At 43.8% G+C, this 13,024-nt stretch overlaps 1 protein-coding gene across 1 annotated transcript in view; it reads left to right on the top strand.

Annotated features, from left to right (window-relative positions):
* LOC119493106 (transmembrane protein 132D) overlaps nucleotides 1–13,007 on the top strand; it is a 34,895-nt gene extending 21,888 nt beyond the window's left edge. The window contains exons 4-9 of the mRNA XM_037778160.1: nucleotides 3,011–3,203; nucleotides 6,518–6,661; nucleotides 9,522–9,727; nucleotides 9,994–10,255; nucleotides 11,185–11,376; nucleotides 11,465–13,007. Coding sequence (XP_037634088.1) covers nucleotides 3,011–3,203; nucleotides 6,518–6,661; nucleotides 9,522–9,727; nucleotides 9,994–10,255; nucleotides 11,185–11,376; nucleotides 11,465–12,784 — 2,317 coding nt within the window. The 3' untranslated portion in view covers nucleotides 12,785–13,007. The remainder of the gene's footprint in view (nucleotides 1–3,010; nucleotides 3,204–6,517; nucleotides 6,662–9,521; nucleotides 9,728–9,993; nucleotides 10,256–11,184; nucleotides 11,377–11,464) is intronic.
* Nucleotides 13,008–13,024: the final 17 nt, after the last annotated feature.

Genomic DNA, 13,024 nt, shown 5'->3' with positions numbered 1-13,024 from the left:
CCCATTTGGCGTGGATTATGACATTGTTTATCACAACCTCTTTATGGGTTAACATATTTTTTCACTCAGTCAATTCGGATAATCCTCTCTAAAATGTCATGAAACTAACAGCACCCCTGCAGAGAGTGGCCACTGTCACACCACTGTGGGGATTTCTATGACTTTTTGTCTTCCTGGCTTTAGTGAGCACTAAAAGTATTTGCTGTATCTGTATATTAAAGCTTTTTTTTATCCTCTGTCACAGCAGCTTGGTTTGGATCTTAATATTAAAGCGCTGCTACTCACAGACAGACTGCCAGCCGTAAACAAGTTGTTGAAGCATCATCCCCCTGCAAGCTTCACAAGAATGACTGAGGGCGTAAATAGCACGGCGGCATCCCCCTATCTCTCAGATATCTGTGTTAATGCATACTTAAGGGGATATATGCATGCTTATGCGAGTCAAGCATATCTTGTTTTGATACTTGAATGCAATTATTATCTTTTAATCTCAGGTCTCGGAGCAATATGCTAAGATTATTCAATTACACTAAATCTCTGTCTTGCCCTTAATAAGGGCACATGTAACGGACCACTGAGTGAGAGGGGGGACACAGAGAAGGACTTTAGTATGCTCTGTTGTTGTGTTTGGAACTTAATGGAGGATTAACAAAATATGATTTGCAGTTTCTCCAATTGTTGTTCCTTTAATGCAGAAAGGCGGCTAGTATGCACCCCCTTCAGAGGTCATTTTTATGCAGTAAACAGGACTTACAGTGTGTCTGCACACCCCTGACACAAATATTTATAACATTTACACCCAGATGCAGTGGGTCCGATAATGTCCATGCGGGTATGTGCATGCTTATTGCGTTTTTGTCCACCAATATATCTTTTCTATAGTTCAATACAGTGCCAAGAAATAAAACCCAGGATACTAACTTGGTCCATGGGGGGAAATTGAATCCATGGCAAGGACACTCTGTTCTAGCTGGCATCACTGAGAGGCCATTATAAGTTACAAAGGCTTATACTTTGTTGTGTATGCAGGATGCCGATGTCCCCGGACCACCTTTTATTCAGCTCACATTTAACAGTATACCAGCAACGCGAGGGTATAGGGTCAACTCAGAGAAATTCAGCTCTATTCTTTTTTGGTTTAGTTTGTGAAAATGCCTACAGATGCAAAGCCCTCTACTAAAAAAAAAAGAAAAGAGGATTGGGTCTTGTCGCAACTACTGAGATCACATCCCTCTCCAAATAATCTCTTCACTTTCTTTCCACAGGGCCAAATTCACAACGTTACTATGAATTTTGAGCTGGATATCTCCAAAAATCCAGTCTCAATCTTCACTGTGTTTCTTTCTACTTTTCTATCAACAGCTCCAACAGTTTCCTAAATATGAAATAATTGCAGTCTGATAGTAGACATTAAAGTAATGACATACATTAGCGATGCACGGTCTACTGTTAATTGCAGCCTATATAATACAAAATGCCTTTGCATCATATAGTAAATGAGGTGTAATTGATGCATTCTGAGCCGTCAATATGTCAGAGCAGCAATCTCACCACATCATATTTCTATTCCTCTGGTTAGTGGTTAAAGTGATTCTGTGACTAAGGCTGGGCAATATATACATTTTTATATTGGTATCGTGATATGACATTAGATATCGTCTTAGATTTTTGATATAATATTGCACAAGTGTCTTATCCTAGTTTTAATGGGGCTCTATGTAAGAATCAGAATTTTCTTGTTAACAGTGACACATGTGGCCGTTAAGTCAGACAGTCAGCATCCTGTTGCTCGCGCTTGTGCTCGCTCTACGTAGATGCGAGCGAGCAATGGTCAAAACAGTGAGGCGACACACGAGATTGAACGTGATTGACAACTAAAACCACAATATCACTATACTGTATATTTCACATGCTTGGCAGTAATGTTAATGTTGTCTTATTTAACTGTTTAATAGGAGGCCCAAAAGCTGGTTGATCCTAGTTTTCCCCCCCGACGTCGGTCACATTCCTGTTTTGCAAGACAGGCTTCACTAGATATACTGTAACTTTGTTCTTTTGTGCTTCTGTGGAGTTTGTGTTGGAGTCTGAGTTGCGGTGGGGGCTGATCATTTGTTGGTGTTAACGGACTCCATTTCTAATCGAACATTCGCTATGGTTGCACACTGTTAGCACTGTAGCGGAGCTGAAGAGAGTAAAGGCACTCGTGAGCGCGCATGACATCACATCTTTTGGATTTTTTCCGCATTCTTCACATTTAAAGCAGTCTACAGGCTGATAGAGGAAACCCAGAAAGTTGCGGAAGGTCTCATTTTTTTAGGTTAGGTTACAATATGTTCACACATTGGCAAAAAAATTGATTAAAAAATGTTTATACATGTAAAAACTTACATACAGTCCCTTTTTAAAGGCTTTATTACAGTAAAGTGAAGTAATTTTCTGAACTTACCAGACTGTTCTAGCTTTACCCACTTAGTCATTATATCCACATTACTGATGATTATTTATCAAAAATATTATTGTGGAGATTTTGTGAAAGCACCAATAGTCAACCCTACAATCTGTGACTTTCACATATGATCAAATGGATTTGTAGTCCTGTACTGAGAGCAGCAATGAGCCACTGACTGAAGTGCAGGAAACACTGCGGTATGATCACTGCACCTTTCCTCAGACATGATTATCTCCACAGGAATTTAATGATTGCTGAGATAATTGCAGACCCCAGTGGTGAAATAATCCCATTAAGTATCAGTGGCTGTGATGGAAAGATTGAGAAAGTTAAGAAAATTAGATCCCTCACACAGCCAAAGCACAAAATTGGCACTTCTTGCACCAAATGATAATAACATAACATGACAATGGAAAGCCGCAGTAACATTTATTTAATAGTGTGTTGTTTTGCTGATTTGCATTTCCATATCAATTTCAGGAAATGACAAAAATGTGTTTTATTGGAATCATAGACAGGTATGAATGCATATCTGTCTAACTCATCCTGCTTCCCATTCAGGCTCGACAGCAGCCTGCTGGAGGTGCTTCAGATGGATTTTGAGGTGGAGGAGCTGAGCAGTCCTCTCGACAGTCAGGTGATCATATGGAGGCTTGAACTACCATCGGTGTCCAGAAACGCTGCCAAGTCTGAAGGAGCCATGAGGATCTATACCACTCAGAGAGACTTTGTTGGCCTGGCCCCTCTTGTAATGGTGAGTTAGCTGACAGCTCCCATTTCACACTTGATCGTTATTAAAACCGACGTTACTGACAGCAATGTTTCCAATAACGCCAACACTTGGCCTGCCTCCTTTTGAGCGTTGGTGCATGAAAATATCATAAAATGCTCTTTTCTCTGATCCATTCGTGTCTGGTTTGCATACAGACAAAGGCTGGATATGCTTTGGATTGTTTAGTAAATGGCTTCTATTTTGAGCAGAGAGTGACCTTGCGTTGTTGACTGTCAGCTAGCTGATGTCTCTCTTCTGTGTTGTTCTGGCGTGCAATATGTGGTCATCCTCTCCTCCTAACAGCTGCTTCGTGTGCTTCTATTTTGGTGCCGCGGGCCTCTTTATCATGCTACCTCTATAATTAATCCATGATATAATCTGCGCCACTAAATATGGAACATTACACAAAGAGTTTACACCACTTTGAATTACCATATTGAATCCGAATGAAATGTTACCTGGGGCAGTGACACCATTGTTTGCAGTATTGACAACATGTCTTATACTATCTTTTTTTCTGTTTCATAGAACCACACCATATGTTTGATGAAATATGTATTAGGGCTGCAGCTAACTACTATTTTCATTGTTGATTAAGCGGTGGATTATTTTCATTATAAATCGATTAGTTTATAAAAGCTATAAAATGTCAGAAAATAGTGAAACATGTTGATCACTGTTTTCCAAAGCCCAAGATGACATCTTCAAATGTCTTGTTTTGTCCAAAGATATTCAGTTTACTGTCATAGAGGAGTAAAGAAACCAGAAAATATTTAAGAAGCTGGAATCAGAGAATTATTATTATTTATTAAAAAAAAATTACTCAAACTAATTAATCCATGTCAAAATAGTTGGCGATTTAATAGTATAATATAATTATAGTATAGTTTTAATAGTTGATAACTTCTCGTTTAATCGTTGCAGCTCATATATGTATAATTAAAAGTTAAAGCTGTGGGAGGCAGTTTATTTTTGGCATTATTGGGTAAAAAAATCCATAATAACCTTTCAGCATATTGAATTTTAATTGGTAACCATGGGTAGGCAGTTTTCTGGAAAAGGCACAAAAAAACGCCCATATTTGTAAATCCAGCCCTGCTCCTACAGCTCTCCACTCTGCCCTCTCTGTCCTAACCCCCCCTCCAGATGAGCACGGGCACATGCACGTGTTTCATACAGTAACCTGCACGAGTAGGCAACTAGTCATTCCTTTCAAACATCATCCCGATCGTGAATGTGACCCTGATGGCAATCCTATGAGAACTACCCTCTTTTGCAGACTTGTGTGCCTGTAAAGCCCTTTGAGATGACATTCTGTGATTCGAGGCTCTGGCGAGCTACAATATCGGTTAAGTGTTTCAGAGATGGAGAGAAATTGTTGCTAATAATTTAGCCTTCTGCAGCAGTGAGGAGAAGGCTATTAGCAACATATTCTCTCCATCTCTGAAACGCCTCGCTGATATTGTCAAGACTCTTTTTTGATAAGTCCATATTGCTTTTTGGGTTGCTTTGCAGTGTAGGCAGCTGTTTTCAATGCTGGAATAGTAGCTTTTCCTGCGGGATATTCCAACATTCAATCAGGCTTTCACTATCTGAAGCAATTTGCACACGCATCTGCATTTTTAGAACAGCCAATAGGAACGTCCTCTCTCTGAAATGACCTGTGATTGGCCAAAGTCTCCCGTCACGGGCTAGATTTTATAAAACCAGAAAACAGAGCCATGAGGAGATTTAGAGGTCTACTTTTCTCTCAGAACACTTGAATTACAATATGCTGAAAGGTTATGATGGAATTTTTGCCCAATGATGCCAAATATATACTGCTTACCCCTGCTTTAAGAATTATTATGCTTTTGCTATACGTTCAGGCAGCAGGTTACTTGTACTGTATTTCCAGTCTGCTGCATTTCCATCATAACGGTGCCTGAGCGCTTGAAGTTGTGAGGATATGCTACAGTATCCTGATTGGTGAATTTGACATGGTTCATCTCTCTTGTGGATTAGAAGCTGACCTCAGGCGGAGGGCCAAACACGAGGAGATTTGATGGTTGGCTTGAGGGGACATTAGCGCTGACTGATCACTCTGAGCCTTGCTCTGTGAACTCCATCTAGTGCTGCTGCTCAATACTTCTATATAATGGCGAAAACTTCCCTGACACCGGCTTCACGTCTGTATTTTTTAACTATAATGTAATGACAGTTTAAAAAAAAAATGATGTTCAGTTATTTGGGCTTCATTTAATCCAGTTTTGCAGTCGAGGGTCACGTATCCATCTCCTTCATTTTCATACTCTGAGTGGCCAAGTGTCTCTTTAAATTTGATTCAACTGATCATTCCCAGGACTTGACCGGGCAGCGCTCCACTGCTCTCATATTCATTTACACGCACAGCATTCAATTACTTCAACTTCATTTACAGCAGTGTGTTTTTACAGAGGACGACACATATCCATCTGTTTCACTTTCATGCTTTTGATTATCCATGCATACAGACACATTTATGCACAAACACACAGAGCTAGACAGAGAGATACTTCTTCTACAGTATTCATATCAATTCATTATATCGTCACCTACATAGAAACAGGAAAACCACTTATGGAAAGCTAAATGGACTTCATTTTTATAGCATTTATCCAAATCCTCCCATTCACACACATGCTGTACATACAGGCCACTTGAAGCCACTTATCATGCAAGCTGCTGACCTCACCATCCTGAGCAATTAGTGCTCAGTGTCTTGCTCAAGGACACTTGGGACAAGGGGACTCTGGGACCGAACATCCAACCCTGCGATTAGCGGACGACTCTGCCTCTACCTGCCACAGCCCACTCTATATAATAACACATTGAGCATGAAAGAACAGGCTGTACTGTAGATAGGTAGACATTATTTTCAGTCCACATCCGTGGCTCTAGTTATTTGATCATGTTTGAGTGGATGTGGCATTGCTCTGGGGGACACGTCTGTGCAGAAATGTCCAAGATTAGCTCTCCCTTCCATGCAGTGACCTGGCCATCACCCAGCCTTAACTCTGCTCCTCCCTCCCTCCCTCCAGCTCACCTCATCAGGACTGCTGAGTCACACTTCATCACCCCCGTCTCTCCTGACTTCCTCCTCTGCTCGCACCCCACAGTGCTCCCATCCCCAAAACCTTTTTGTACTACATGAACACGTCAGCCAAATGTCTGAAATTTAAAATGAAAAGAAAATGTACTATGTGATTTAAAAAAATATATATTTCTATTACTCTGCAATATGTAATGACTGGCTGATTTCCCTGGCCTCTCTGCAGGACACTGAGATCCTGAATACAGCCGTTCTGACTGGAAAGAAGGTGGTGATGCCCGTGAGGACAGTAGCTGTGGAAGAAGACGGAGTGGTCACCGACGTGTCTGACTACACAGACTGTAGTTCCACAGATGAAGATGTGCTCAAGGTAGGATTTACTCCTCCTGCTCCTTGTTACATGCCTCCACATACTGTAGAGGGAATAATAATCTTCCCATACATCATTTTTAGTTTCTCTGGTGTCACACATTCCAAGTAAAATGATTTTACTGTCAATGGCTTTTTAAAACTGTTTCATTATAGGGACACAATGAAAAGGGGTGAAATTGCTTTTTTTTTTTTACACCTTTTCTAGTCAGCCTTAATCACTTTCGCTGCGGAAGTATTGAGTGAAAAACGTTCAATCACTTCTGGTAAATGGTTACCTGAGAAGAAAACATTTATGAGCAGCAATAAATAGAAGACAGTGAGATGTTTGTGTCTTGTCTTTCCGCCCTAGCGCTCAGAGGCAGGAGGGCAATTTAGTGTGGATGTTAAAAACAAAAAGGCTCCATCGAGGTAAGGTTGGTTTCATGTGTGATGGTAAGGACGGGATGCGGGACAAATAAGTTGCACCAAAGTCATCTCTGCTCTCCGTCCCTTTTCCACACAGTAAAACAAACTATTAGCCGGGCTCCGACAACATCGCCCATCAATCTCCCCCGACAATGAACAACCACTGAGCTAAATCGCTCCCCGCAAATGACCTCTCAGTCTGCCGCCGCGCTCCCGTCCCGTGACGACGCTCCACTTTTATCCTGTGAACCTGAGCACGGCTGACTGCCAAAAGCCGGCTTTGTTTATTGATGAAATTGAAAATCAGGCCCCTGGCCCCTGAGGTCAGAGGCTGTAAGGGTAAAGTGGCATTGTAAACAAAGAATAAAGACATCCAGTGGACTCCAAACATCTAATATGTTTAATGTCCCAAAGCAGGTTTAGCAAACAGCAGATGTCTCGGCTAATAAATAAATGTAGTAGTCAGTCTCAGAGTGTTGCTCCATGAAGAGATTCGCAGTACAGTGTATATACAGTAAGTGCACTCATGTATTAAGTGCACATGGGTGTCAGATATAAGAAAAGCAGGATTACGCGAGGATGACAAAAGGCCAGATGTGGACTGAATCTTTTCAACCCTGTAATGTAGCCGTCTTTGCTGTTGTTCAAAGCTTACAGTAGCTCTCAGTGTATTTGCTGACCAGAGAGCAGCTTCAGTCACAAATATTTCCTTTAATCTTCTTAGTCTAACAGCTTGACTCCGATATCTTTTCTCTTCTGGTGTGCCTGAAGAGTATCAAATCTGCTAGTGATAGATGGGGGAAGGATTTATCTAGAACGGATAGCTCTCGAGTGACAAAACAAAAGCAAAACAAAGTCTAATCTGCCATGATGGAAAGGGTTTCCTAATGTACATGAATGATGGAGAGACTAGAGTTCTCTTTTTCAGTCCAGGGTTGAAGGATTGACACTTGAACATTTTAAGCAGGGACGTATTGAGCATAGATGTCTACTTAGTTGATTAATCAGGAGTTTTTTTATGGCTGATTCAACCAATAATTAATTCTGCATACTCATTAAAACTTATTTAACTTTATTTGCACAAGGAAACTACTGTCACAGTTGTGTCAGTCAAGCATGCATTTCAAGTATTTATTTTTTTACGTATTTCTGCCTGTCTTTAATACTGTTTCCCGTGATGAAAGTCAAATCCCATTTTAAACACATATCTATTTTGACACCAAAAACACGGAGGGATATTCTTGGCTGCAGAATGAGATTGTGACTCGGATGAGTGGGCGGGTGACACATTGAAATGGCATTCCCTTTGAACTGATGCTTCAGAATATTATTTGAACATGGCTCATGAAAGTTCAGTGGATGATGCTTCTCTGAAGAAGAAGAAAAAGGGCAAAGTGTCTTAGATCATAGATGACTGGTTGACTGCCTGGAAACACGAGAAAATCTAGACGACTTCACTGGAACTAAATCAGTCCTTGACTATTGTTCCATGCTCGCATTAGACATCTTCCGTAACAACCGTTCAAGGGCTTCAGCGCCACACGTTGTAAATCTGCTGTTTGGATATAAATCAAGCGTAGGATTATTCGCAGGGAAGAGGCCAGACCAGCTAACAGCAAGGATGACACACAGTGATGTGGTCATTCCTAAAGCTTAAGCTCCGGTCGTGGGTGCAGGATGACTGATGCTCAGACGCACCGATGACACAAGAGCCACTCAAAAAACAGCATGTCCTTGTGACAGCACATCCTCTAGCAAACCTTCGGGTTCACGCGAATGAGCGCGGGAACCATCGCTATTTGTATTCCTCCTTAGGCCATCTATCAAAGTCACTGTTTTGTTCTCCTCTCCACTCCCCTGTGCACTCTCAGGGACTGGTGACTGAATTTCAATGTTAATTATCCAATTTGTGTAAAGCAGCGGCTGTTGAGAGGACCGAGAAAAAACCTCCTGTCTCAAAATGTCCATGAGATCTTTTGAGCAGTCGCCCAAACTTGCCAGGGTCACCTTTGAAATCCCGGTGTAATGAATGCATTTGGCTGTGAAGGACTGATGTTCAGCACCGCACCACATGATATTTTGATTAACATAAAATTGCAATACTGCCTCTTCCCAACGCCTCGGACCGGTGATCATCGCAGTAGTTTATTACAGCCAGCTGACATTACTGTGGTAACACATGCAGCGCAAAACTGCTGCAAGGCCATTTGTTGTTGTAAGAATGGCCTATTTGTTAAAATAGAGACTTTTATGAGAATATTTGATTATTCCTTGTCATTGGTTAGATGACGAACATCTCCTCCATCGACAGCAATCTCATTCTGAGTTTGATGTAGACTGTTTACACAAGCGCACTTACAAAAACTCCTTGATATTATCAGGGAAATTAAAATGATAAGATATTCATGTTCTGACGGATTGTTCCCTTTTCTATATCCAATCTTCCTATCCAGGTGTCGGACAGGTGCGACTATGTTTTCGTGAATGGCAAAGAGACGAAGGGCAAGGTGAAGTTGGTGGTGAACTTCACCTACAGCTACCTGAGTGCTCAGCTCGAACTGAGCGTGTGGATGCCCCGACTCCCCCTTCAGGTCGAGGTGTCGGACACGGAGCTGAGCCAGATCAAAAGCTGGAGGGTACCCATACTAACATCAAAAAGGTGGGTCACACAACCAACCACTTGTTTAACATAAAACCCATCCTCTTTAGATGGGATTTCTACAAGCGTCCTTTAGCCTGTACAAATCCAAATCATATCTCTCCAAGGGTTTAGGGTTTTGATTTCATTACATAATGTACTGCAATATCTCAATGTGATCCAATCAAGCAAAGAGACGGGCCTGAGTGATTGGAGTATATCAGGTCAAAGCATTTAACCATGCGACAGGTGTGACCGGCACGTGTGTTTCTGTGCTCATCTCCCAGACCTGGCTGGAACAGCGGAGAAGACAGGAAGGGGAAGGGCTGCATGCTCCAGTTTCAGCACGCCCTGGTGCGGGTGCTGACTCACTTCGTGGCCGAGCAGGCGGACCCTCGGGATCCCAAGGCCTATTTCCTGGGCTCGGATTGGCAGGTGGACGTCACAAGGCTGGTTCGATACTTCATGAAGGTGGAGGACCCTCGAGTGGCGAAGCTGCAGGCAGGACGGGTGCTGTCAGGGCGAGACCTCGGGACCACCACCATCCAGGTAATGAACTGAACTACTGCTTGGCCTGAAATTTCCCTATTACCAATGTCATCGCAAGAAGCGGCTAGATTAGATGGGGTAGTTTCCCTTTGTTTGAACCTGATGAACTGACTTGACGGGCCCTTGCCAGGAAATTAAGTCCAAGGCCACCTGATTAAAGTCCCCATGAAACTTATCTCACAGTGAAACTGAATATTTGAGCGTTGTATTACAAAAGGGATTTAAATCAAATTCTTTGCATTTGATTGGGCCGCTAAAAAGTGGCAGAGGACTGTTGGCTCCACACACACACACACACACACACACACCTCCCTCACCTGTTGTTAGATCAGGCGAAGGACGAGGGTGAGATGAAAGGGAAAATATGCCGATTTTCAACTGTGGTAACGTTACTGCAGTACATGCAGATGAACGGCGCCCGTAGCCCCCCCGCTCAACCGCTGGTAAAACCCTGCCGGTCGTTTTGCGTCGTCATCTGGTGGAGGTTCACTGAATGGACTACTACTACTACTACTACCACGCTGCACTGACATAGTCAGTTGACAATCTGTAAAGTTTCCCTTGAATGAATTAGACCTCAGCAACATTATTTTGGAGAAGAAAACAGCGTTTTTGCCCACTCATATACAAACACACATCTCTTGCTGTCTCTCTCCATATTGCTCTGTTAGCCACTTTGATCTAAAAGCCCCCCCGAGTGCAGGATGAGTCATCATTTGAACATTTGAAACTATTTACAGAAAGAGAAAAGACAGGGATTTAGATCAGATTTTGATGTAAAAATACTCTGATACTGTTTCTTTTACATAAATTTGGCATATAATGAGGTAAATGAACAATTAAAACAGAGACAGGATTAAAACTGACAGAATGTATTTTTCATTTCATCGGGACTTTAATTTACTGTATCTGATTGTGTCCTGTGACAGGTGTTTTCTCCACTGTCTGACGCAATCTTGGCTAAGACAACTATCACAGTCGTGGATGACAAAGTGACCATCACAGAGTTGGGGGTCCAGCTGGTGACGGGCCTCTCCATGACTTTACAGCTCAGTACTGGAAGCAACAGGGCCATCCTGGCTACCACGACCACACGTGAGATTCTGCAGAGCCCCAAACAGGTAACAGTCTGAATCTATTTAAATGTTTAAAAGATGAGCAGTGGATTAAAAGCACAATTACAATTTCTCCTGTTTTCTCTTCTTTTAGGAAGCTTTGGTCAGCGCCTGGGTGCAGTTCAGTGACGGCAACCAGACGCCTCTTGACATTTATGATCCTGCTTTCTACAGAGTGACTGTGACGTCTCTAGATCAGGGGGTGGTGTCGGTGCAGGGCACTCCTCCCGTCGTGGTGGCGGAGGGTGAAGGCGAGGGAGTCCTGGTCAGAGTAGAGATGTCCATCTGCGAGTCCTGCCAGAAGTCCAAACGCAAAAGCACAGTGGCCGTGGGCAACGGCAGCCTCAAGGTCAAGTTCCAAGTGAACGGTCGGCGCCCAGGCGGCAACACCGGCAGCACCGACAGCAGCGCTAAGGACAACGGCAGCGACTACGGGAACGACGGGGAAGAGACGGACAGCGAGAGGAAGCAGAGAAAGCCGTCCCAGGATCCTCCGCCGCGCAGCTCCCCCTCAGATCGAGAGGAGAGCGCCATGCAGAAGATCACAACCACGATCAAGTCTACAGAACGAACCTTCATCACCAGCGGCAGCCTCGGAGGAGTGGGTAAGACCGGCAATTCAGGAAACAGCGGCAGTCCTACCAGCGTGGTGAACATCAGCATGATGAACAGCCCCAGTGACGGCAGCAAAGCATACGGCTCAGACAACATGATAGTGGAGGATATGAGCAGCGTTAGCTTCACCAGCACTGTGAAGGCCCCCGGGAACCTGGTGAACTACAACAACTTCCCCACCAAGGTGGAGGCACCTGGGCAGGAGACGGCAGAGGTAGAAATCGGCGGTGAAGAAATGTTGGCCAACAGGCCGCTCACAGACTTGGAGATCGGCATGTACGCTCTGCTGGGCGTCTTTTGCCTGGCCATCTTGGTTTTTCTGGTTAACTGCATCTCGTATGTTGTTAAGTTCAGGCACAAGAAGCCTCCCTCTCACGGCCAGGAGCCCACAGGGCACCGGCACGACTGGGTGTGGCTCGGCACGGACGCCGAGCTGGTGATGAGCGTGCCGGGCAGCCCTGTCCAGCAAGACTCCCAGACCACAACCACCGTCATAGACATTGGGCCCGATAAGACGTCCTCTCTGTCCAGAAGGCCCAGCTGCCTGGCTTCCGTCACAGACTCGCCCGTCAGCTGCGTGGGCTCCCTCAGGAGGAAACCTATGCACACCGAGTCCCTCCACTCGCCCACCAGCAAGAGAAAGAGAGTCCAGTTCACCACCTTCTCCACTCTGGAGCGCCAGCATTCGCCACATCTCCCGCCCAGGGAGAACGGCCACGGCATCCACTGGGTCGGGAAGGAGGACAGCTGTGAGGAGGAACCCCAAGTGCCCATTACAGAGCCTAGGGACCAGTTATAATCCAGAACCTGATCAGACCTCACATGTACAGTAGATGTGGCTTTGATCACCTCAATGCCTTTGTGAACTCCAATAACTGTCTAGAATATGTGATTTTGGAATTGCCCTCCTCTACATTTCATTACCTATCAAGGCCTTTTACATGTACATGTACTGTATATTATTGTTAATACTGGAGTGCGGATGCGTGTTAGATGATTGACCAGATGGACACACAATGTTTAAAGCCATCAAATATTA

The sequence above is a fragment of the Sebastes umbrosus genome, chromosome 8 (assembly GCF_015220745.1).
Source record: "Sebastes umbrosus isolate fSebUmb1 chromosome 8, fSebUmb1.pri, whole genome shotgun sequence".
NCBI lineage: Eukaryota > Metazoa > Chordata > Actinopteri > Perciformes > Sebastidae > Sebastes > Sebastes umbrosus.
This window is presented reverse-complemented; position numbering and strand designations above follow the sequence as displayed.